The sequence below is a fragment of the Eublepharis macularius genome, chromosome 11, assembly GCF_028583425.1.
Source record: "Eublepharis macularius isolate TG4126 chromosome 11, MPM_Emac_v1.0, whole genome shotgun sequence".
Taxonomy (NCBI): Eukaryota; Metazoa; Chordata; class Lepidosauria; order Squamata; family Eublepharidae; genus Eublepharis; species Eublepharis macularius.
The window spans coordinates 43,981,301-44,008,906 of record NC_072800.1 but is presented as its reverse complement, the minus strand read 5'-3'; the positions used below and the strand labels follow the sequence as shown (position 1 = coordinate 44,008,906).

General features: G+C 40.7%; 1 protein-coding gene across 1 annotated transcript in view; it reads left to right on the top strand.

Annotated features, from left to right (window-relative positions):
* Positions 1-27,606, top strand: part of KCNH8 (potassium voltage-gated channel subfamily H member 8) — a 270,322-nt gene that overhangs the window by 211,684 nt on the left and 31,032 nt on the right. Inside the window, exons 9-11 of the mRNA XM_054991452.1 lie at positions 1,912-2,111; positions 2,734-2,983; positions 19,347-19,561. Of these exons, the coding sequence (XP_054847427.1) occupies positions 1,912-2,111; positions 2,734-2,983; positions 19,347-19,561 (665 nt within the window). The remainder of the gene's footprint in view (positions 1-1,911; positions 2,112-2,733; positions 2,984-19,346; positions 19,562-27,606) is intronic.

Here is a 27,606-nt window from a genome sequence, read left to right as displayed (position 1 = left end):
CTGTTAGTGGCATGTAGAAATATAAGCACCTGCGAGAGGAATTAGCATGAGAAAGAATGGTACACCTGCAGTCACAGGATTCTTGTTTGCTTATTAAAATGTTTGTGTCCTGTTTTCCCCCCCAAAAAACTGAAGGCAGGTAACAATAGCTCAACAGGGCAAACACACTGATTAAAAAATACATAAAATACATAACATATCAAAATCATTCAGCTTTTCATATACAGACAATGAACATCCATAACAAAAGGCCCTCTAGTCACATCCTTGTGAAAGCATTATGTGTAAGAACTGGCTGAAGGGGCATAATTAGTAATCAACTTCAGGTAAGATATGAGAGTCCCTTAGGTATGAGGGTCCCAGGTCATGAAGTTCCTTTATTTGAGTCCACAATATTGAGCCCAAAAGCAAAACGCCAACCAGTGAGGCCGTTTTAGAGCACGTATCAGTTTAAGCCAGTTTACCACGGTTAACAGACAGGCAGCTGCATTTTGCACTCAGTTGTTTTTAAGGGCAGCTCTATATACAGCTCATTACAGTAGGTCTCGTCTAGTTCAAGAATGCCAGAAGCTATGAATGAATAAGTATTTTTGACATTCTAGCAGAATTCATTTGTGACTGTGGAATGAGCTTTGCTGTGTCATTTTAACATTTATTTTATTAATAGAAAATGTAGACCTTGAAAACCATTTATACTTTATTAAACAAGGTGGTTGTGTTAAAGATGTCTTAAGGCATTTTCAGAAGAGATGTTCATAATATGTTTTTGCATACCTGCCAATTTCCCAGTAAATCTTAGAGAAATGCTAGTGAATTTTCTGAATCCAGATGTGGGGCAAGTTCAACTTGCATCTTCTACTTCATTGAAGCAAATTGCTTAGGCCAGGCCCTGAGAAATCAGCATTTAAGCAGCCTTTAACAGCAGAGCTGGATTGAATATTTCGTTTATATAATGCGTAAAGCAGCCATTTAATTTGAATGACAGTTCCTTAATACAGAACTGTTTCCTTCCCATTATCTTATAGCTGTAGCTGTTTCCTAACTTTTATGAACTGATACAGCCTAAATCCACTAACCATAACTGATTGTCATTTTTATTAGAGAGAAACACAGCATCTGAGCTCTCTAATGGATGTGGTACTAGAAAATAATGTGGGATGTTTTCCTAAGAACATTTGAACATATAAAATGTTGGTCAGTATGACTTTATCACAGAGATTTGGGAAATTCAAAAAATGATTTAATAATTTCTTTTAGAAGTATTCTTAGTTCAGGCTTAGCTTAATAGCTGATGGCAAGGCAGTCAGTGTTCATGCAACTGGCTCATTTGATTCAAAATACTTACATGTATGTACAGATATGGGAATTCGCTTGTCTTAAAATTGTGTTTTATAATGTTGGAGCTTCTCAGTACAGAATGGCTATATGACTGAAGTTGCATGAAACAAATAGTATCTTGTTCGGTATATCCCTAATGCTAATGCAATATCCATTGGTAATTCACATAAGAGACGCAGCTGAAAAAAATGGTCCCTCTCTTGACTAAAATAGACCCCTTTTTTGTAATAGCAAGGATTCTGGATTTAGCAGTTTTGCCAAATTTATTCTATATAACTTGATATCTTAAAATGTGTAATATTTCTGACTCACCTCTGACCTCTTGAAATATGTTTTAAATGAAATCTCACAGGAGCCTTTAGCAGTTGCTACATTTCCCAAACTGCTTTCTCAGCAAAGTAGTATCCTGAGTTACTGACAACTTTTATCAAACTGGTTTCATCCATTCTTGCTCACCTTTTATGGTATCGGGATCAATAACAAGCAAGATGTTTCCTTCCTTACTGATAACCCAGCATTAGTTTTTAGTGATAGTATCTTTTGCTGAATCAGCATACTTTCTTCTTTTTGCAGCTTTGATGCATGCATTGGTGTTTGGCAATGTGACTGCTATTATTCAACGGATGTACTCCAGATGGTCTCTTTATCACACAAGAACCAAGGATCTAAAGGACTTTATAAGGGTCCATCACCTACCACAGCAGTTAAAGCAAAGAATGCTGGAATATTTCCAAACCACCTGGTCTGTCAACAATGGAATAGATTCACACGAGGTAATCAGAAACTTTATTTACTCATTAAACTGATGTGATTTCACCCCTAGTAATATTTTAATTAATATTTTTTCTTGAATTTTTCTGGAATATATAATAAGGCTGTAGACGTAGTAACTTATAGAGTAAATAGCAATAAAGGAGTTAATTAAATATATATGACAGGAAAAAGTTGCGATGTGGTAAGTTTTCCCTGTTATTCTCTTGTGGTGAATAGATGCACCTTTAGGTAGCTACACATATATTTAACTGTATTCTGAAAAGTTTAATTTCTGTATTTTTGTGTTTGGAGTCAGGGTGGGATTGCCCATTAACTCTGGCATGTCTCTGGCAATCCAGGAGGTAGCTGCCCACAGTGAAGGTTGTATTAATAAGGCTCAGATCAGTTTAATAAATAAATGAATCCTGGTTGAACCTGAGTTGGTTGTGTGGTATCTTTAATTTGGGGGTGGTGGGGCAATTGTTGACCCACTTCACAGTGTGTTTAAGTCCAAATAAGATAATAACTATGAGGTATGCTATACAACTTTTTAAAATGCTATGAAAATTATGAATACCTCATTTTGACGAAAGAGCAGATTATTGAAGTTTAACAGGAAACTCATTTTCCCTTTCTGGACAGCTTTTAAAGGACTTCCCAGATGAGTTGCGCTCAGACATCACCATGCACTTGAACAAGGAGATTCTGCAGCTGTCCCTTTTTGAGTGTGCCAGCCGCGGTTGCCTCAGGTCTCTGTCTCTGCATATCAAAACCTCCTTTTGTGCTCCTGGAGAGTACCTCCTCCGGCAGGGAGATGCCTTGCAGGCTATCTATTTTGTGTGCTCAGGTTCCATGGAAGTTCTGAAAGACAGCATGGTGCTGGCAATTCTAGGTATGTTTTGGGTGTCCTTTATTAATGCCAGAAAATACAGTAGTAGCGTATTATAAAGATACTGTTTTTAGACTAGTGTTTTGACCATTGTTCGCTGATAAATAAATCCGTGTTCATGCTAAGACAAAAACTCTTTATCTTGCATGCCTAGAGGAGCTTGACTTCATGTAGTTTAAAATACATGCCAAAGACCCCGACAATCATCTGGGCCATGTGCCATGCACAGACAGTGCCCCTAGCTGATCAACTACTTTTTCTGGTAAGCATGGGGCACCTCCTCCCAAAAGAATTGGGCCTAAGACCTCATTTGCTATAGCTAAGAGGCAGTCTCACAGCTGTGCTCCAGTGCTAGAAAGGGATTATTTGAGGGACCATTTGCACACATTTTTAAGACTTTTGAAAAATCTGCTCGAAGATACAGGATACAAAGAAAGCAAAAATCTTTTGTTTAATTTGCTTAGTTTATATTCTGTCTTTCTCCCCTACATCATTCTCCCTACTGCTTTATTCTCACAACAGGTCAGTTTGAGAGAGAGAGAGATGATTTTTTGTTGATGGTTTTGATGTTGATTGCATTTCCTTAACAAGTGTAAATAGTTCTTAGAACCACAACATGGCATTTAATGCTTAAATAAATACACCGTATATTCCACACATTATCTACCACACGTTAAACATACAAGACATATATGTATGCCTGTAGGTTCCTTTTAGGTTGGGAAGTGACATGGAGGGGGAAGACTTAATTCCTCCCCCCTCTCCCCCCCCCACAATATAAATTGAGGAGTCACTTGCTGTCTAACTAGAAGAAAAATGTTGGAAGCTCCATACACAGAACTCTATTGTATGTTTCCTGGACAACAAGAAGTCTCACAGATGACAGATGATTGATTCAAATGTTTCAAGAAAGTTTCTAGGCAGTTCTGATAAAAAATATTTTTTTTTACTCATTACTTTTTTGTTGTTTGCAGCAATTCTTTTTGCTATCCCCTCCAAAGGAGGATGAGTACAGCTACAGACTGCTCTAGGGCTTTTTTCTGTTGTGGAAAAATCTTCCAGAGAAAAGTGCAAGGAAAGCGTAACTTTTCTTTGTATGAGTTCTGAGGGGCTTAGGAAGCAAACTTTCACACAAGTTTAAGTTAAGAAAGAATTTTTTTAACCTTTTAACAATTAATAAAATACAGCTATTTTTTTAACTAAACTCTTTAAGTGCAGCCATACGGAAACTTTAAACCAACAATGTCTTTGATAAGGTAAAACAGTTCAGTTTGTCTGATTCCACCAAGTGATGAGTCCTTTGCCACCCCAGACAGAAGGGACAGACATGAATATTGGGACTAAATGGGCCATATTTATTTTGGCAACAGCATATGACCAAACATATATACATGGCAAGGGCCTAACTAGCAGTGCAGGTCAGGCCCTGGGGTCACCCCAGAACCTCCGCCCTGACATCTCTGGGCGAGCCCCGCTGCCCCAGGCGCAAACCATCCACATGCATGGTTGGGACCCGGCCGGCCAGGCAAAAGGCTCCCTACTCCAAGCCTATAGCACCTTGCCGTATAGCAGGAGGGCCTTACTTGTCTAGGGGAGCCACATGGCAGTCTGCCCTCTCAGCTGGCAGCCATCAAGCAGTACCAGTGATCCAGACAGACCCCAATTCCCCCCCAAATGGGGATGTGCCAAGGGTGCTCACCATCCCGCTCATTTCTCCCCTTCTAATTCTGCCAAGTAACCTAATCACAGCTCCACCCATGGCCAGTTACCACAACCCATGCAAGCAGTACAAGGTAGGCGAAAAACTCCAGCCTCAGATTGCCAGTATAGAGACTGGAGAAAAAATTCCTACCTGGCCCTTTGTACAGCAACCAGCTAAACCCATACTACTGCTGAGCATGTGGATGGGCCGAGTGAAAATCCAACTACGAGAGGACAAGGGGCAGAGATGCCTTATATATGCTTATGCTCTGCCCCCTCCTCATTCCCTGTATGCAGGGAGAGCGTCTGTCACTCTTCCACCCGCAGGGAGGCAAAACGCAGCCCCTGGCTTCAAGCAGGTAGGCTACTAGCCGGGGTGGCCATATTTTCACTAATTTGAAGCTACTGTAGCCCAGGCTTCTGTCCTCTTGTTGGGGAATTACAGCCCTGCAAAAATAATACAATCCCACTAACACCATCCAAACACAATACACAAACACCACTTTAAGCCATATTGTTCACTTACAACATTTGATTACCTTATTCAAGGTGATAAGAGCATATGAATTATTATTCAGCTCCCCAGCAACCAGCTTCTTCCTCAGCTGCCTGGCTTTAGCTACTGACTCCACCCTGATGGGCTAAACCAATTCACTCATAGGGGTTACAAAAGCTTCTAATTTAATGTCCTTGGTTAGAGGCCATAAGGGGAACATTTGAGGACCTATTAGTGCAATCCTAAACAGAATCTCACCCTTGATAGTCCATTGAAGTGTCCTTCGAAGCATGCCAATCTGCTTAGGTGTCAGCGATCAGACTTGTTCTCACAATATTAAGAAGGCTTATGAATATGGCTATGCATTAAGCCCCTTTTCCTCATGTGTTTCAAACAAAAAATATTGCCCAAGCATGCAGAAATATGGAAGCCAGATCCTGGCCAGGAGACAGAATGTTGCTAGCATGTGAGATGTCAGGCGAGGCCAGCTTTCAGCCCCACGCCCAAGAGATGTGCAAAGATCCTCTTCCCGGAGTTCCTTAATTAATCACCACAACACACCCTTATTCACTCTCCTATTCTTAGGACTCTGATAGCCTTACCCACTCATATATTGCAGGTCGTCAGTCATCGATGTATTGTCGAAGGCTTTCACGGCCGGAGAACGATGGTTGTTGTGGGTTTCCACACTGTGACACTGAGAGATCTCTGTCTTTTGGTGCTACACCTCTGAAGATGCCAGCCACAGCTGCTGGCAAAACGTCAGGAACTACAATGCCAAGACCACGGCAATACAGCCCGGAAAACCCACAACAACCATCGTCAGTCATTGTTGATAACTTTAGTTAAGCCCGGGAAGACTTTATCAAACCTTCCCAATTCATTGTCTCGCCTCAGAGACAGCTCCCCAGTCCTTTGTCCCACCCCGGGAACAACCATTAAGTCATTGTTTTGGGGCAGGAGATACAATCTTGCCTCAGTGTACAATTCACAGTATAATTGAACTACTCCACTATAATTGTGTGCATGCCCTCGAGTCAAGCATCCATCCTTGGACCTCCATCCAAGCTCTTCCACACTGACACGCTGGTCGCTCAATGCTCTCTCCCCAACACCCTCTTCTGGATGGTAGCTTTCACCCAATCCCTCAAACTCTATCCAATTTTCACAACTGCTTTCTAGTTAGCTCTGAGTTTGTATGTGTGGCTTTGTGTGTTGTTGATTTCTATTATTTTCCATTAAAAAAAACCTTTTTATTTGAAACATCTGCCTAGTTATTGAAAGAGTTCTGTAGCTGGTACAATCTTCATATACACAGGTGGAGATCCCAAAGTTACCAGCCTCTCTCTGCCTCTCCTTGCATGCTAATTCCCTCAACTTGCAAGGGGACCTCCTAATAGAGTAACAGAGGATTACATTGTATGAAAGGTATAAAAGGTCTTTTGAGCTCAACAAGTTTGGAAGTTTAGACTGCATCATGTTTTTGCAGTGCTCTTTTAGATGGTTCTGTTTTTCAGATAGACATTGTATACATCATTTACTTGTTCTTATTCTTGCTCTTAATTCTCTGCCTTGGGTCCCAATTCATTTGCACATATTTTAAATAAATAAATAAACAAATCCAAAATTCCATGCAGTATAGAGACTTTCTGTAGGTCCTAGTGATAGTCAAAGCAACAGGACATATGTGAGAGAAGAGTTTTTTAATTAAGAAGATCATTGCTTCAACAGTAGCTCAGATTCTTTGAACTAGTAGTTGAGGAAACATTTTAATATGGAAACAACAGCAGTGCCTAAACTTTATGTAAGCTGTTGATGCCATTAGAGTACAGGAAACACATTCTTCATTTATGATTATGAAGTTTTCAAATGCCAAGGATTTATTGTATCTGCCAAACGAATGCTATAAAAACAGCTAAGATGAGGCTCAGAAAACAATACATTTAAATATTAGAGAAAGTCAGACATTGCCAATTGTGGAATCAAGCTTTCATTAATTCTTTTTATTCTTATAATAAAGGGTACATATTTTAATTAAATGTCATTGCACAATAGCAATAATAGTAACTAACAAGTGGACAAAAACTGTTAAATAGAAAATTAATGAAATCAAAACTGAGATAGCATCTAGCAGATTTTAGCCCCATTATTGTAATTTAAGACTTGAATGGAGAATACCATCTTCTGCAATAACACCGTGTGAGAAAACATGATGTTCTGCCTCTGTGGTATTGATAATAAATGATAATTAGCATTTATATAGTGCTTTCAGTTCTCAGAGCCCTTTACGTAAATTATGTATTCCGAATGACAGCCCTGCAAGGTTGTTATACCATCTGTTTGCCTTATTTATTATCCAAGAAATTATTACAAGGTCCAGCCAAAACTTAGAAAGTCAGAGACAGAGGGTAGCACTTGGGGAACAGATGTCCACCTGCCATTCCTTGGTATGTGGCATCCCTCAGGGGGCAATTCTTTCCCCTATGCTATTTAACATCTATATGCACCCCCTCGCCCAGGTGGTCCACAATTTTGGGCTGGGATGCCACCAGTATGCGGATGACACTCATCTCTATCTGTTGATGGACGACCAGTCTGACTGTGCTCTGGATACCTTGGCCAAGGGTCTTGAGGCTGTGACGGTATGGTTACGTCAGAGTCGCCTGAAATTGAATCCCTTAAAGATGGAGGTTCTGTGTCTGGGTCATGGAGCAATGGGATTGGGAACCTGGCTCCCAGCCCTCAATGGGGTACAACTGAAGCCTTTATTGACGGTGAGAAGCCTGGGTGTGACTTTGGATACCACACTTTCAATGGAGGCCCAGGTCACGACCATTGCCAGGTCTGCTTTTTTTCACCTTCAACGAGCCAGGCAACTGGCACCCTATCTCTCATCCCAGGATCTGGCCACAGTAATCCATGCAATGGTCACCTCCAGGCTAGATTACTGCAACTCACTCTACGCTGGGCTGCCCTTGGGCCTGACCTGAAAGTTGCAGCTGGTCCAGAACGCAGCGGCACGCGTTCTTATAGGAGTGCATATTTGAGCGCATATCCATCCTGTGCTGTACCAGCTGCACTGGCTTCCAGTGGAGTTCTAGATCTGGTTCAAGGTGTTAATTTTGGTGTTTAAAGCCCTCCGTGGACTGGGACCAGCATACCTACAGGACTGCCTCTCCCACTACGTCCCTTGCAGGGTGCTGCACTCTGCAGATAAACAACTCCTGGTGGTCCCCAGCCCAAGGGACATCTGGCTGGCCTCCACCAGGACCAGGCCTTTTTCTGCCCTGGCCCCAGTCTGGTGGAACACTCCTGCTGGTTATCCGGGCCCTGCAGGACCTATTACAGATCCACAGGGCCTGTAAAACAGAGATGTTCTGCCAGGCCTTTGGTTGAGGACCAGCAGGTGTCCCCTCTTATCCTATCTAAGATCGCTGCCTCTTCTATGACTGCCCTCGGCTATGCGTTCTACCCACTGCTATGACTTATGCAAGTCTTTTGTTAGTATCCAAAGTAGCCTATGTATAATGACACCGGAGTATTTTAATGTAAGTTTTTAAGTGTGTTTTTAAAGCTGACTATTAATTTATTGTGTTTTAATGATGATGTGTGCTGCCCTGAGCCCATTCGTGGAGAGGGTGGGATATAAGTCAAATAAAATAAATAAAGAATAACAAACACTCATTTACATCCAGCTTCACTTGTAGCTTAGAATGCTGATGACACTGAGGATGATTGTAGCTTACTGGCTAAAACTGAAAGCAATCTATCTGTGTGGACTCTGTGTTGTAAACGGATGAAAAGTGCCATCAAGTCACAGGTGACTTATAGCTATCCCTTGGTGTTTTCAAGGCATGAGATATTTGGAGGTGTTTTACCATAGGCTGCCTCTGCGTAATAACCCTGGACTTCCTTGGTGGTTTCCCATCCAAGTACTAACCAGAGATGACCCTGATTAGCTTCCAAGATCTGATGAGATCAGGCTAGCGTGGGCCATCCAAATCAGGGTGGGTTGTAAACTACATCTGCCATAAAGCAGCTGCTGAAATGCAGTGATATCTAATGATGTCCTATCACTAACAATTAGGGTCATCAGTGTCAGCTTGGGAAATACCTAGCAATTTGGGGATAGTGATGGGGGAGGGCAGAATTTGGGGATGAGAGGGAGATCAGCAGGGAGGTGATGCCATAGACTCCACAATCCAATGCAGCCATTTTCTCCAAGGGGACTGCTCTCTGTAGTCTGGAGAATCAGCTGTGATTCTGTGAGAACTCCTTGCCTCCTTGAGGGTTGTAATCCTAATATTGAAACTGACACGGTATGAATTTGAACAGTTCAACATGCAGTCTCTCTCAATTCAGTATTTTTCACCCAAATGCAGGGCAAGTCTTGAACTGTTTGAATTCAGCATTAGGGCTCAACCCCACTACCAGTCCTCCCTCAGTTCTCTGTTACCCCTTTCTTTCCCTGGCCTTCTCTCAAATGCTTAGAAGGTCTGGACTAGAAGAAACAGGTTCAAAACTGCATCCCTACCATGCATCTCCCACCTTCCATCAAGGCACATAGATAAACACAGAAACAGTACCATCCCAGGCACAAGGATCTCTGGGAAATGTAGTTCAAGATGGAATACTGCTGTTGCTAGGTGCCTTTATAGAGGATGATATGGCAAAATATTTATGTTACCTGCTGCTCTGTCAATAAGCATGAGAGGGAAGTTTAGGGGAAGTAGAAAAATTGCAGGAGACGGGAGGATAATTAAAGTTTATATTAATTTTTGTAATCATTTGAAAAACATTACAAAAAGCTAATGTAAATCAAGGCAAGCCAAGAAGACTTTGTCCATTATAAAGTGTCACAAAGAATAACAATCCATAATTCACTTAATGACAATTCATTGTACCAGTTTTTAGAAAGGACAGGTTTCTCTTTGCTTGTTTTTACTATTGTACTACTGAATTATTTTGGTGAATTGCAATTGGTAATACCAGTTATTAATCACCACGCTCAGTAATAGGTTTTGTAAAAATTAAATTAACTTTTAAATATGAAGGTACAGAGAGGCTTCAGCCAACCAGAGGAATTGATGAGTTACTGCTTATAAATTCCAATGAAACAGATATTTTATAAAGCAGTCATCCAAGCCTAAATCCAATGTGGCAATTCTATTTTTCAAATAAGAATGCAGAAATCTCTTCTGGTAGTCATAAGATCACAGCTGCTCAACTGGAAAATCCTGATGCTAATTTTATCATGCTAATTTTATCCTGCCGAAATTGTGTCAGCTCTCATTAGAGTTGCCAACTCCAGGTTGTGAAATTCCTGAACTTTGGGGGAGGGAGACTGAGGATGGTAAAATGTTAGGAGAAGAGGGACTTCAGCGGAGTATAATGCCATAGAGTTCACTCTTTAAAATATTAGAAATAGTTATTTTTCATTTGGTAGCAGAGTTACTCTGTCAGATGTGTTTTCCCTAACATGCAGTAATTAATCCTCAGGCAATAAAACTGTAGAAAAAATAGAAGTTACAGTTTATTGACGTAGGTTCCATTCACAGCAATATCTTATAGAAGAAAGAGAGAGTCTTAGACTAAAGCATTACTTTCCCTATGCCATGGCCAACTAGTTCAGCGTTGAGGCTGCATGTGTGTGAAAAGGAAATTCCTCTTTACAGGGTGAGAGAGAGAGAGATGACCTCTCTGTTTGGAAGCCACAAGGCAACAAAATAATCTCTCAATGGAGACAGAGAAGAGGAGAAGTCTGTAGGCATTCCCACTTTAAACAAAGAGAAGCAGCTTGCTTACTAGGCATGCTGAATGTGTCTATCAAAGTCACCTATCACAACACAGAGCAGCCTTTTTCTCTAGGGGAACTGATCTCTGTAGTTGGGAGATCAGTTGTATTTCCAGGGAACCTCTAGGCCACACCTGGAGGTTGGCAAACTTAGCTCCAGTGGTTCAGTCTTTTATATGAAGAAATTGTATATCCAACTGTGGACCCTCAGGATAGGCAGGGTTCACCTGAGGCCAAATGGCATCCTGTCACTCTCCTGGAGGGTTTCTGTGGCCTCAGAAACAAGAGAGCGGGGTGAGGTTGCACCACCTGAGGCCAATGCTGCTTTCCTGAGGAGCTGCCTTCTGTTTTGCTCACTTGCTCGCTCATGGCCTGCCTCAGAATCCTCCCCCACCCTCAACTCCCAATCCCTCAACTCCCAATCCCCAGTCCAGGTGATTGAGCCAAGCTAGACAAGACACCTGGCACATGATCTTCACATTGTGGGAAATGGATTTAATGAAAGAGGTTTTATGTACCTTATGTACCTTCTATCACTGTTATGCACTTTTACTATTCTCGGGAGCCAATGTAGTATTTGTAACGCAACTTGCAAGAAAATGAGACTTGAAACAAAAAGATCAAAGCAGAATGTAAGTTATACATGTAAATCACTGTGAGAAGTAAGACCAAAGTACTGTGAAGCTTGCCACCAGGTAGATTGCGCTTGATGAGCACCTGCTTGTTTCCTGACACCTGTTCCTTACTTGATACAGAAACCCCTTTGTGAAACTGCCCATGCAAAATGTTGCAACGAAAGCTAGCTAGATTAGCAACGTCTCTCAAGGCTGAGAGAGGAAACCACAAAGTAGAGGAGGGGTACTGAATGTAACTATAAGCACATTCTGAGGAAGCACTTCTGTCTCACGGAACCCAGAGAAATATTCTCCGCTTGAAGCCCACAAGGTTGCCAGAAGCGACATCAGGGCTCCTTTACTAAATGTTACATAGAACAAAGGAATGGGCATGACTGAGAAGCCTATGAAAGAGATGTGTGAGAAAGGAAGGAAGATGTTCCTTCCGGAGATAAAACCAAGGACAGATGAGATAAAGAAATAGCGATCTTGTAATGCCGTTGACCTAAGTTGTTTCTTCCAATCAAAATACTTTTAGACACTTGTATCATGAAAGGTGGTCACCCACTTGAGCCAATGGGGGCCACTGTATATTGTGAGCCAACAGAATAACAAATATTATAATTAACCAGGAGGTATTAATTGCTTTGTACTGCTATTGTAGCTTTGATGAGCGTTGGGCATGAGGGGACATTTTACTCTTTGCGTAACCATCATTCCTCCGTCGTTTAATAAATGGTTATAGATTGCTTCATCTGCAGGACTCCGTGTCTCTCTCTTCTTATGATTGGCTAGAGACATTCGGGACACCGGTTGTGTCCAACAACGTGTTGGGTAACGCAATGTTACCTGAGAAACATATTTTTAAAAGACAGAACTGGCCAGGATCACTGTGGAGTGGAAGGATTCTCTCACTGCCCTCCACCATCTCTGCTGGCTGCTCAGTTAAAGAAAATTGCAAAGATCCTCTGGAAAACGTAGTTTTAAAGTCTTTCTTTTACTATTGTGCTGCTTTATTGCTCCACTGCGTAGGAAGCAATCAGTTTCTAAGATCAAGGTCCAGCTAATTACTGATTTTTAACTTCATAAAAACACTGGCTCTGCCGTCTACTCAGTCCCACCCCCATGTCCCAGTTTGGCTGTTGTTATTGTGGAAACAATGGGAAGGATCTTTCTTTTAAAGTAACAACAAAATACCTAATTAATATGTTTCAATTACAGCCTGCAAAGAGGGAGGCTTTAGACCGCCTGCCCCAGGTAAACAGTAGCCTCCAACTCCCGCTCTCAAGATTGACAATAACTTCACCACTATTTCCCTCACTTAAAAAAAAAATTCTGCAAAAAAGAGAGAAGAATTTGCCTCCTCTCTGTTCTTCAACCCAGCTCTCCCAAAGTTATAACCGATGTCTCTTTGCCAAAACTGAAGGGGGAGCGGTGGATAAAGAAAGAAAGAAAGAAAGAAAGAAAGAAAGAAAGAAAGAAAGAAAGAAAGAAAGAAAGAAAGAAAGCAAGCAAGCAAGCAAGCAAGCAAGCAAGCAAGCAAGCAAGCCCAGGAAGAGGAAAAAGCATCAAGTCAGCCCCCTTCCTCCTCCCTTTCTTCCTTCCTTCTTTTCTTTCTTCTGTTCCAGGCTTCATTTGCAAAAGCTCCAAAGTGTGAAAAGCACCCCCCCTTGTTTTAATTTTAAAGCAGTTGAAAAAAAAACATTTTGGCAGTTGGTTTATTTTCCTCTTGAATTGCAAAGGCTAGCCAAATGTGGCTGCTCTCTTTCCCCTCTCAATCTCTTCTCTTCCTTGAGACAGTTAAAGAGTGAGATCGGTGGTGGTGTTAAAGAAAATTGCAAAGATCCTCCCTGTTGTCTCAGCAATAGTAGCAGCCAGAGCAGGACAGGGGGGTGGGGCTGAGTAGCTAGCAGAAGTGGGGGGGGGGCAGAGAGAGAATCCTTCCGCTCCACAGTGATCTTGGCTAGTTCTGTCTTTTAAAACTATGCTTCCCAGGTAACGCAGCATTACCCAACTGTGCCCAGGCTCATCTAGTTTGGCTGTATGTGTATCTCAAAGAAAGGTTATTCTATCTAATTCAGTAATTCTGTCTAAGTCAGGCAATCTGTGTTTTAAAAAACCCAAAAAGATAAAAGGAGCCCCTGTAGCTTTAACCAGATGTCTTCAGTACCTGTTTCTTGGTGACCATAATAGTTTAGTGAGAATTCCAGGTTTGGTTTCATGTCAGTAAAAGACAAGGGGAATGGGCAAGCACCTTTCCAGGGCCATTTGGTCCTTTGGGGGAGGATTCATTGGAGCCAACTTCAAAAGCAACCACCAGGCAACATGCTACCATGTGACCTCCATGACTTATCCTTTTTTACCTCAGAGCCACTTCCATGCACTGACCATTCTGTCATACTACCATCTATAGTACCAGTTAAACAGAAGAATCTAAAGCAAAAACCTTGGGGGAACCATTTGGGAGCAGTAATATACAGGCCACACAAACAGGACAAAATGCCATGGTGGTGTTAACAGTGGGATTCAAACCCCAAAGATAAAGTGTTCTCAAGGTAAAAAATCCTCAGTAAAGCACAGAATACCTGAAGCTCTGTGTGTGTATAGAAAATAGGAGTGTTCATTGTGACTTGGATCATCCTGAGGTAAAAGTTGAAGGTAACATATGAGGAGCTGTAATAAAGGTGTAAGGCTGGTTAAACAAAATTGCTAAAGGGTCAAACTTGACAACATGATAATTAGACCCTAAGATTGGAACTCCTGTGCAGTTTGGCCCTAAGAATGGAACTCCTGTGTGGGGGCCACTGTGGGAATTATCCCTTTTTTGCATGCTAGTTTCCTGACCTTGGAGCTGCTCTTTGTCCAGATAAGAAAAACGTACAACATGCTGCCAATCTAACAATGGTGCAATGTGTATGTTACGTGCCATTAACACCAGAAGTGGGATTCTTTTTTTAAAAAAATTCAGATTATATTGCTTCAGGAAATATGGTCAACTCATGAAATCTGTTTAACAGATTATGTAGCAATTTCAGGTTAGGCACATTAGATAATAATGGAAGGCACCCAAAAGTGAGTCTAGCCTGTTTAACTTCTACCACACTGTCATGTATCTCAACAGAGCAGAAGAAATCTTCCTCATTGACTCTAGCTGTATATATAAAATTTAATAATGATTCCCTTATATTAATATCAGTTTATTTACCACCCATTAGAGATGAAAACATCCTTTTGAGTAATTAGAAGAAGTTAAGGGATTTAGTTGAAAAATTAATAGCATCTTATCCCAGCACTAAGCTGTTAACTGCTGGTGATTTTAATGCTAGAATTGGGCCTAATGATGAGCAATTATTGATGGCTGCAGGGATCAATATCTCTGAAATGGAAGAGATGGGATATTTTTAGTTATGACAGGGAGTACTTGGATATGAAAAGAAACACCATGGTGCTGAGCCTGTTGGATTTCATTATAAAAGAAAGATTGGCAATATTAAATGAGCTCATGAATATAGATGATATGGGATAATTTACATGTATTTCTTTAAGAGGAACCAGTTCAATTGACTATTTTCTTGTTTTCCCCAGACTTGGGTCCTTGGTTGAGTAATTTGCAAGTAAAAGCCATTTAATGGCCGTGACCATTTGCCTTTGGTCCGTACTGTAAGAGTGGGGAGTCAGGGGGTCTTGTTTCATCAGGTTGATGTAGTGGTTAAGAGCAGTGGGATTCTTTTCTGGAGAACCAGGTTTGATTCCCCACTCCTCCACTTGAAGCCAGCTGGCTGACCTTGGGTCAGTCTCAGCTCTTCGGAGCTCTCAGCCCCACCCACCTCACAGGGTGATTGTTGTGCGGATGATAATAACATACTTGGTAAATTGCTCTGAGTGTATAGCATTTGTTTATTCAAAACAGTATGATCATGAGGACACTTCATAGGTCTCCGTCAGTGGATATAAAAGTTAATGCTTTTATGTAGGAGTTTTATAGAGAAGCTGTATAAAACTCAGGGTACAAAAACCTCTAAAGAAAGATTGGTTAAGCTCCTGAATTCTTTAAAAACCATTTTTTCTAGAAGATCACGCTCAGTCAAGAGTTTAGATTATCGTAATGCTTGGTTTGATAATGAATACAGGTGTTTGAAAAAGCTTATTCAAAACCAACATAGGAAGTTCAGAGGATGTTACAACCTGCAGGCCCTTGAGACTTTATCTTGTTTAAAGCATGGTTTTAGGGCCATGGTTAGGATTAAAAAATATAAGGCAGTTCAAGAAAGACGGAATGTGTTGATCACTGCTGCTGGAAGTAATGACCCTAAGAAATGTAGTCATTAGTAACTCCTGCATTTAGCACTAAAATAACAACTCCATTCTGTATTCTTGCCAAAGATTGGGAACTTCATTTTTCTAAACTTTATTCTTCATCAGTACCCAATCATATGGAAGAAAGTCCCAATTGATTACTCCTTTGGCAATATATACAATTAAATGAAAATGGACAATAATATCAATAGCTTACAATGAGACACAAGCTCAGACTAATCTTCATTGCCGCTAACGCAAATAAAGCCACTCTGTTGGAAACATAGGGGTCAGTATCCGAAAGTAAAAATATAACCAGGTCCGGATCAGAGATACCGAGACACCGCGGGATAATAGGGGTGACGAACCTTTGTCTGGGAGATTCATGCCATGGACACCTCAGAATGTAATGTACCATATCATCCACTGCTCCCTTGTCACAGTGGCAAAATCTAAGGGGAGCAGGGACACCAAGGAAACAGCCCGTACAGATCATCGAGGGCATAGATTGAAGTCTTAAAGAAGTAAAAGCAGTTCTTGATTCCAAGGTGACTAATTTCTCCAGATAGGGGGACCTATAGTGATCTCTTTTGAAGGACTTAAATTGGGGTGCCGTAAGACAGCATGCAACCGCGTGTAATTACTGTGTTTTTGTTCTATTGGGGTTTTTTTCTGTATGATTTGTTATGGCTTATGGCTAAGACAATAAACATAAGAGAGAGAGATACTCCTTTGGCCTAAGGTTACACCTGAGGAAATTGAAAACCTCCTTCACAAAGTGAAAACTAGACAAGTATCTGATCCAGATATGATTTCTATTGAGCTGTACCAGCGTACCTTTGTTTAGTGAAGCTCTATTTTGTCTCCAACTTTTTCAGAAATAAATGAAACTGGTTGTGTGTAAAGGCACATTAACTAAACAAACTGCATGCAGAAAGCTCTCATCTAAGTTAGAGAACCAATAACTGCTTATTTATCTAAAGAAATATATTTACATAAGTTTAGAGGAGAGAAAGAACTAGTAACTGATCTAACTAGCTAGGATGGCTTTAGATTGAAAGTAGGCCATCTCTCTCAGGAGGAGACACCATGCTGCCTCTCCTGGTGCATGCAGGGGAGAAGAGAGAGAGGAGGGGGAGAGAAGGGAAGGAAGAAAGTTCCCCTGGCAGGAAGGAGACTGATAGCTTCCTATCTATCTAACTGTATGGTTATTGCCTTCTTTCTTCTCTGCTGGCAGTCCTAAAGGCCTGAGCAAGAGACATCACCAGTCCCTTCTTCTAACAATGTGCTATCAAGTCATCTCCATCTTATGGTGACCTTATGAATTAACCATCTCCAAATCTTCCTATCATTAAAAACCTTGCAAACTGAAGGCTGTAACTCCTTTATTGAGTCAATCCATCTTATACTGAGTCTTCCTCTTCCAAATGACTTCAATTTTTTCTAGTTCTTTTTTTCCAGAGAGTCTTGTGTTCCCATGATGTGACCAAAGTACTATAGCCTCAGTTTTGTCATTTTAGCTTCTATGGAGAATTCAGGCTTGATTTGATCTAGAACCCACTTAATATCTTTTTGGCCATCTGTGGTATCCACAGACTTCTCCTCCAGCGCCACATTTCAAATAAATCAATATTCTTCCTGTCAGCTTTCTTCACAGTCCAGCTTTCACACCCATACATAGTCACAGGGAACACCATAGTATGAATTAACTTGATCTTGGTTCCCAGTGACACTTCCTTATCTTGAGTATCTTTCCTAGTTCCTTCATGGCTGCCCTTCCAAATGTCAATCTCCTTCTGATTTCTTAGTTATGGTCTCCTTTGATTGAGCCAAAGAACATAAAATCAAATCAAAAATTTCAATTTTTTCATTGTCATCTTGGCAGTCATTACTTTTGTCTTCTTGATGAGTTGTAAACCTGCTTTGGCACTTTCTCCCTTAACCTTCATCAGTAGTAGTTTCAAGTCTTTACTATTTTCTGTCAGTAGCATTATGTCATCTACATCTCTTACTTCCACCAGTTTTCACTCAACTTTCATCTAAATCTAATCCAGCTTTCCTTATGGTACATTCTGCATATAGGTTGAACAGATAGGGAGATAATTTACATCCTTGTCTTACACCTTTGCCATTTGGAAACCATTCTGTTCCTCCATTTTCTTTCATAACAGTAACCTCTTGGCCAGAATACATGTTGTGCATCAGAACAATGAAATGCTGCAATACACCCATTTCTTTTTAAACGATTCATAGCTTTTCATGACCCACATAGTCGATTATTTTGCTGTATTCTATAAAACACAAACTGATTTTCTTCTAAAAGTCTCTATTATGCTCCATCATAATGGTTCAATAGCAAATTTTAAACTCACAACCATTTGAGAATCTGCTAGACCATCACTCATTCTGTTAAACTCTAGGCTACACCATATTGATGCAAGCAAATTCTTCAGGAATAATTATTGTTCCATTCACAAGGCAAAACCATATATAAAATATATATTCTCCTCTCACCCACTCCATTGTGGGTCATCCTTTTCTTCCTGATCAAAGGGTAAAATACTAGCCATCTAAACAGTCTCCAACCCTAAGCAGAACAATCTAGCAGTGGGTGAGATGGTATCTCTTTGTTCTTCCTAGGCTAGAGCCACTTGCATTTCCATGGCACTCAGTTTCCCTGTGCCTATGAGATGGCTCATTCCCCTACAGTTTTCCAATTTCTAGCTGTTCACCTATGGAAAGGAATCTTGGGGCATGTAAAGAGTGCAGACTCACTTACTGAGATTCTAGCATGAAATTCTGGGATTTAGCACATTTCTTCAGGTACCATTGTCCACATAGCAAAATTTTGTTCTCTGGGATTCCTAAAAGTTACTCACAGAAGCTTGGCATATTTTTTAAAAAACACCATCAACAAGCTCAGCATCTTTGTCTTTTGGTTCCTATGGTTTCTACTAGAGACAGGCACAAACTGGAAAAAAACAAACTATGTGGTTCGTGGTTCATCGCATTTCACGAACCACAAACTTTCATGTACCTGCCCTGGTTCACGAACCAGTTCATTTGGTTCATAAAAACATCACATTCTGGTCAACAAATTGTCACTTTCGGGTCAGCAGAAGGTCACTTCTGGAACAGCAGAAGGCCACTTCCGTGTCAGCTGAAGGTCTGCAGGAAGTCCATCCCTGTTGCCCAGGAAACTGATTGATTGGCACCAGGCTGGCAGCAGTGACGAACCAAAAAATGAACCAAATGAACCAACCTAAAGTTCATGGCGGTTCATCAGAAATGGGCTCTGATGAACCGCCAGTTCATGCACCACGAACTGGCCCAGTTCGTCATGAACTTTTGTTCGTATTTCAGTTTGTGCCCAGTTTGTATCTAGTTTCTACAAAATATATTTAAGCTCTGGGATTTTGTGCAATGTAAGTAAATAACAATGACTTCCTTTATATCTTCTTTTAGGTAAGGGGGATTTAATTGGAGCAAACCTCTCAATTAAGGACCAAGTGATTAAAACGAATGCAGATGTGAAAGCTCTAACCTACTGTGACCTTCAATGCATTATTCTCAAAGGACTCTTTGAAGTGCTGGACCTTTACCCAGAATATGCGCACAAGTTTGTTGAAGAAATTCAGAACGATCTTACCTACAACCTTCGAGAAGGCCATGAAAGTGATGTAAGTGGCTTTAATATAGCTGCAGCTACATTTATCCTTAAAAATAGGTCTCACGTATTGGCAATTCACCTTCCAGTATCAAAGTAATATACATGTATGTTGTTCTTTTTGGAATGAGTGATTCATGTGCTTATCGTGATCATTCATCCACTACTCAGAAGAATTGTCTTAGTCATGAATTTTAGATATAATAGAATCCTCTGTTTCTCTTCTGTCCATAAGAAAGAATTTTGTCTAAATACTTCTTTTCATATAGGTTTTGTTTTGTCCTTATTGCTTATATTTTATTATTCTTTTCAGTCCTATTAAACACTAATATAAAAGAATGTTAAAGGATGTATTTTCTGCATCCTGAAATACCTGGTTAACATTCAATTCCTATTTCAAAGCATTTTAGCAAATGTCATGCAAAAGGGAACTGTACTTACAATACACACTTTTTACAATATTTCACAGGGCAAAGAGGTGTGTGAATTTGCAAAACATTGCTAATTGCTACACTCCCAAAAGAAAATCCCTATTTGAAACACTGGTAATGGTTCTTCAAGTAAACTAAACTCTTGAAAACTAAAAGACCAGTTGTCTTTCGAGAGGTCTCCATTCAGGAGCATGAAGGGCTTTTTTCCAGCTCAGATTTCTGAAGTACATCTACTAGAGAGAAAATACTGCAATGCAAGTTTTGGAAGTTCACATGAGAAGAGCTTCTCCCATACACACACACACAATTTGGTTTAGCCAGACATTGCTCCTCCTGAATCCTTAGGAATTTCTCCTTAGGAATAATAGCATACCTGCTCTAATAAATTAGGCCACAGATTTCTGGACACAGAACTCTTCCAAATGCAAATTCATCAACATGCTGTATAACATTCTACATTAAGGGATTTCCCTTAAGAGAAGAATTAGAATACTGAGGTGGGGTGGGCAGGTTGGCTATATAAAGAAACTCTTAATGTGATGTGATATTGTTGAGGGCAACTCAAGGACAGTTCAGTTGTAGCTGCTGCTTCTGTGTGGACCATCACACCTGTCTAGAAACTGCTGGTGAAACCAAAGTTTCAGGTGATTCCCAGAGTGGACTGACAACCTGGAAATGACATAATGTCATCACCTGACAGTGATTTCCCCCCGCCCCCGCTTGCGGGCCACCAGAGTAGCAATGGGAAACTTCAGCTGGGGGCAGGGACCCTCCACCTCTGGTGGGAACCTGGTAAGCTTGATGACATTACATTTTCAGAGACAATGGAAATGACTATGAGGGAGCAGAACCCATGTTACTCTTGCAAAAGCCCTTAGTAATCATAAACCACTAAGGTCCAGCATATAACCTGGTAGCTGTGGCTATGGGCTACAAAATGGCATTGGTAAGTCATTATCTTGCATTGTAATGAATGTTATAAAGAAGCTGTATAAATCCAATGCATTCTTTTCTGGATAGCATTTGAAGAAGATTGGACCCAGTGGGGTTATTGTTAACTTTCCCCATAATTTACTTTTATTGATGCTTTATTTTGTCTTTCATTATGTATTGTTCTTGTATTTGTGTTTCTTGTTGATATTATTTGTGCTTTTTTATGTGAGGTTTTGACAGTTGTAGCTAACATTAGTATTTTGTTATCTTTTAATATCTTTTAAAATGTTGTTTTTGTGTTTAGCCTAAGTTCTTTGCTGAAGAGTGGAATATAAATACAGTAATTACATACAAATCTAGGATAAATACTAAAATCAAACTAGATGATAAGCAGAAAATCTGTGGTTAGTGTCTGCTAGATTAGGCATATTGGGGAGGGAAGTTATTTTTTCAACTACTATTTGCTTTTTTGTTTAAAAATTGCAAGGTACCCATATGCTAACTGTATATCCCCCACCCCCATTGCTGCCACTACAATCACCACCATCTTGGAACAAATCAAAATTTCAGAGGGAGAGTTAAACTAAATTTTTAAAAATATCCTCAGTGCCACAGTTACAATATTTTTAAATATTAATTAAACCCATAGGAGATCCTGCTTGAGTCATTATATTTTTGGCTCTGATAGCAAAGTTCTCATGTCTGGTTATCTATGCTGGACTTTAACTTGATTCTCTTCCAGACTTTCATTTTCTTGCAGGCATTTGCAGCTGAGAATGCATTTGCACAAACTATCAGATTAAATCAGCGACTGAGCACTAATTCAGCACCTGAGCACTACTTCACATAATAAAAGTGTAATGGGTACATATTAAGGACCTGGATTCTGCATCTGATAAAACATTCTAAGGGGCTGTGAAAAACATGTATACATGCTTCAAGCATAACACTTCTACAGTGGTAATATATATCCATGAAAACTATAATGTGTGAAGTAACATCAATATGATTTGGTGAGACCAATGAAATAAATTTACTGGCTTGTTAGAACTTTGATGGAAGTAGAGGTAGAGCAAATTGATGTCCCTAACACAGTTCCTATTTAGATTGACAGGGCATATCCTGTTGATTTCTCTAGTTAATGCAGAAATTGAGTAAAGTGGAAAGCACTTGTAGAATACTACAGATTAGATTAAATAGCAGTTCTCCCACCCACACTCTCTCACCCCATGATCACACTGGATCGCCTGTTGCTTAGTTTTCTTGGTCAGTCTTCATGAGACTAGATTGTATAGTTGAGTTTTACTGGGTATATATAATATTCTTATAGTGTTTCTCATTAACAATTGATTTGTTTCATGTAGTTTTTCTTATATATTAAGTGAGAGGAATAGAGTCAAGAGTTCACTTTACCTTGAATAATTGCACATGATACATAAGGGAATTTAATGTGACAACTTTGGAGTTGTGGCCGGGTTCTTTCTTAGTCTCAGCACACATTGCCTAGTGATGTTAATCATTTGGAGAGTATCGTCCACAGAGACATTGAGTATAGCAGAAGTACATGTGTACAGTAGCAGTTTGACAGAAGACAGGAGGTACATCTTTCATATTACCAACAACTGTCTTACTTGTTACTTGAAGTTCATTGACTGGTTGGCAGCTACATCTTCCGTTGGGCTACAGAAGGTGCTACTAATTAAATCCTGGAACACCAAAGCTGTTACAGCTCACCAGAGAGATGGAAAAAAAATATTTTCTTTAAGAAAAAGTAAACAAACTTAATGTTCATCACCTTCTACATCTTTTCAGAAGATAATAATGATGATAATGATAATGCAGAAAAAGATTTATATACTGCCCTTCAGACAACTTAACACCCACTCAGATTCAAACCTGGTTCTTCAGATTAGAAACAATTTTACTGAAATATTAAATATCCTGAAATGTCCATAGTCAGCTTCTTCCCCTTCTTATCTATTACCATAGCTTGTAAGGACCAGCTATTGGAATAGCCATTATAGTCACAGGGGATTTCCTGGTGGGTTTTTAAAAAAAAATTTTTTATTATTATTATTGGATTAGATTATAATATCATTCAATACATTCATTACCCCCTTGTAAGTCTATTTCTAACCCCATCCCTTTCCTCCCCCCTTTTTAGTTGACTTCCAACAGTTTTCCAACCCTTAGTCTATTTTATTACTTAATTACTTAATATCTCATATACCCTGTTAAACACACACTTAATACCCTTTTCTCTAAGCTTATTAAATCTCTACTAAAAATATCTCTATATCTCTATGGTACAAGTTTCCCTTTAAATACCTCAGGTAAACCATATATTCTACCTAAAATAATGCTAGCATAATCATATATATTAGCAATCAAGATATTAAAAATATAACATTACATCCATTTTACTTTCCGATTATCTAAACTCTTTACTTTCCACAATCCTCCTGATTCTAATATTAACTTAAACTCTAATATTCTATTACACACCCATCTTTTACTTTTTCTTGTTCTGAGCTTATTTTAAGTCTATAAGGTAACTGTTATACTCAAATATCTATTATATACTCTTTACTTAAACTATATATTGTACATAATATCTAGCTAGCTTAATCTTATATATCTTATATATCCATAGTAAAACATCTATTATTTAATACTCTATAATTTTTACTTTTATCATAACCCCAATGGTAGCTTAGATTTCTATAATTATATTCCCCCTTTCCCGGTAAAGTCACTTCTCTCTTCTTCTTCTATTACATTTCAATAATTCTCGAACTGCCACAGTTCCCCTTTCACGTCCCATTTTTTTTCTAGATATTGTTTCAATTTCTCCCAATCTGCATTAAATTGTCCTGGGATTTCCTGGTGGGTTGATGGCTCCCCTCTCCCAGCTTGGGCTGATCCAGGAAAGGTAGCACTGAAATAAGATGCCGCAATATTTCTTGAAATGTGTACAAGTGTACAAAAGCCACCACAAGGTCCAGCAAGATAATACCACACTAAAAATTAGCAGACAGCATATGCAAATCCTCTTCCCTGTTACCAGGGGGAAACTCCTCCAGTATCTCTTATGAAGTCTTCTAGCATCTATTATAAAATCATAAATACTCAATATCGCCTGCCTCTACTTTCTCCTCCTTATCATACCTTCTGCGGGCTGTAGGGGTCAAAATATTGTTGAAAATCAGCAGCAGCCAATAGAGCAGAGATTATTTTTGAGTGCTCAAGTTGCCATCTTTTTTCCCTCTCTCTGGGAGTTGTGAAACAGGAGATGGGCTTTCCAGGGGGCATGTGGCTGACTGCTCTATTCCAGGAGGTATATATGTTACCATTCATGCCCTAAAGTTGGTGAATGTCAATGTTTATATATGAAATACTGACAATCTCAGGTGTATTTTGTGAATATCCCTTCGAAAATGCACTAGGTAACGTAAACTGTCACAAACATTTGTTAGCATTTGCTGATATATGCGCAAAAAAGTGGAGAAGTATATCTATTCTTTAACATTTACCAATATAATCTGGTATTGCCAGCTGTCTACATGAATATTGACATTTATTACATTTTGGTCATCCACTGTAATAGAATTTCCTAGTTCAGAGTGGGCCAAAAATAGAAGTCTAGGATGAAAAATGCCAATTCAGTGCTATGTAGGAAATATAGATACCAAGTCAGTATCAGCATCTCAGGAAAGAATTGCTTAAACAGCAAGATGAACTATGTGCTTCAAAGGATCCCGATGAAGGTGACAAGCAACAATGCCTTAGTGGCTGAAAATGTTATCAGAAGCCAGTGATGTGTGTGCAAGCAGTCTAGCACTGTTATTGTGCAGCTTTCCCCATAGATTATTGAGACAGTTCAAGATTACAAATAGAATCATTGTCTTTTTAACAACTGCATAGAGAAACACAGACCTTACCATCTTTTCTGCAAATTAAGCAATACAATTACCTAAGTTATGCTCATATTGGCCTCTTGCTGATCATTCCAACACAAGGTTTGTTTTTTCTTCAATTTCTAATTTGCAATTTCTCTGTGAAGGGTCTTCTGACAGAGCTTCTCTGTCAACTAGAATGCAGCAGTGTTGTAGCTTACTGGTTTAGGAAGCCTTAATTACATCTCCCATCATTCTTTATATGGACTACTGGCAGAGTGATAAATTGAAATAACAATAGCCTTGATGGGTGGTAGTCCTTGGGACATCACCATTATACCTTGCTGGATGATCAGGCTTTTGTTGTGTGTGGGTAAACCCCTGTGTATTCTTTGTCCACAAATTCAACTTTGCTTCTCTTTTAACCAGCAAAAAGAGAATAATAGTGAAAATATTTCCATTTCACTTCTTTGTTGTCTCAGAGTATTCCATGGATAGATTTGTGCTGGCACAGAGTCCTAATGCAAAAACTTCTACAGCAAAAATCTCCTCCCCTCAGCAGGACATCCTTGAACCACACATACCTGGAGGGTCAGAAACCTGCCTCTGCACCTCAGCTTTCCTTTGACCACTACTATGGCAACACGAATTAGAACTTTGCTGAGGATTCTCCAATAGCTATTTTCTGTGGCTGCTTCTTTAAAAAGGTTTTCTCAGTGTTAGTTAGCTCAAGCTGTAGTAAAACTAGCTCCCTTATACATAGTTTGCCTTTGCCTCCCTAGCTGGAATGAAGAGACAGACACCACGGTTGGCTCTAAAGGGCTATTTATTGAACGTTAATATCAACCGTAAACATACAGCAAGGGCAAACTTAGTGGTACAGGTCAAGCCATGGGGTCACCCCAGACCTCCACCTTGACCTGTCTGGGCCAGCCCCACTGCTCTGGGTTTAGGCCATCCATGGAATGGCTGCGACCCAGCTGGCCAAGCAAATGGATCCCCCCTTCAAGCTCCTAAACCCTCAGCCGTACAGCGTGAGGGATGGTCTTGTCCATGGGGTTCCCTGCAGGCCATCTGCCCATGTGGTGGCAGCTGTCACAAGCATACCACACTCATGACAGACCCTGTTTCCCCCCTAATGGGGAAGTGCCACTGGGTGCTCTCGGGCCTGCTCCCTATTCCCCAATACTCTCCTGCCAGTGACCACACTAAACAGACACCACCCAGGCCAATATCCTCAAACCTCTGCTAGCAATTCAACGTAAGCAAAAAAAATCTCTCTCCCTCATGCCAATTTGGGGAAAGGATCAAAAATTCCTACCTGGTTCTGGAAACATCAGCAACTAATCCTGCACTATAACAAGGTGAGGTGGGTGGGCCAAGCAATTGAAGCAACTGCCGTTCGGGTGAGTGGAGCCGCCTAATCAGGCACGTGGCTCCACCCCCTGCCCAATACCCAGATGTCCAGGGGAGGGAAGTCTGCCACTCCCTCCATGCAGGAAGGCAAAGTGTGCTCCCCCCCCAGCCAAAGCAGCAATGCTGCTGCCGGAAGTGCTGAATTCTCTAAGGCTGGGCCCCTCTGGTGCAATGCTTTGCCTTTCAAAAACAAAAAAGTTGCAGGAAATGCTGCCCCCTGGACTTAACTGGGGGGCTCAGTTGTGGGCAACTTGGGTGGGAACAGGATGGCATGGCGGCCACCATATTGGAGGGTGGTGAGGGCTCCCTGTGGTCAGCAGGGCAGCCCTCGCCACCCAGATTCAAACATTGAGGCTAGCTGATCAGAGTGGGCTGACTGGGGCAGGGAGAAGGCTGCAGATATGGGGGGGGGGGCGCAGTCCCCTCTCAGGTCTGCTGCCAGCCCTTGTAAAGAGAGGCGGGCCCCACCCCTCAGCACATGGCTCATGGCCGGCATCCTGCCCAGCTTTCCATTTCGTCACAACTTTGGAGTGGACCAGGCAGTTGGGGCATTGGGCACCGATCCATTTGAGGGAAAACAGGGTCCATAACCTCTGTTTCCTTATTATGAGAATCCCCTTATGAGGGTCTGGGGAGGGCAGCATGGCAGATGCACGTCCAGCTCAGAGGCTGTCAGGTCTGCCTCACTCTCAGGTGGCAGGGAATCCACACAGGGGTGCACATCCATGTGGTATCCCCCTAAATGTCATCCCATGGTTCCCCCCCCCCAACCCAGGTCTGAGGGGATGCAGTGGTTTATCAGCTGGCAGGCGAGCCAGCTGATGCTCAGATCTGTGCCCTATGCAGGGCAAATGCTCCATGAGTTGTAAATCAATAATGTTGTGGCATCTTTTAACTCCATCATGGTTGTCTTGTGTGTTTTGTCACCTTGCCCCCATAGCTCTCCTCCTGCTCTTGGTGCTGGGCTGCAATAAAATCTCATCTATTGGCATGTTTTACCTTTCTGAGGGGCCTCTTTCTGTTGCAAAATAGAATCTTTGTCAAGTGCCTTGCAAACCATTCAGCAGTTTACAGGAATTGGAAGCTTTTCTGCTGTTTCTCTTGCTGCATCCAGTTTGTCTTGTTTCACTCTTCTCCAGCAGTGGAGAAAGAAGCAGGCTATCATTTGCTGTAAATGACTAGATGCATTGCAGTACATATACCCCATGCTCGCTTGGCAGAAAGGCAAGAGGTACTGTGCGATGAGATCAATACAGTAAACATAATACACTTCTGGGCTTAACTAGAAACTATTTATTTACAATCTGAAAGATCCTGGGGGAAACTGAAGACTGTTCAGATAAGAACTCAATTTTGGCTTGTCTGTTTTGAACTTAATCTCT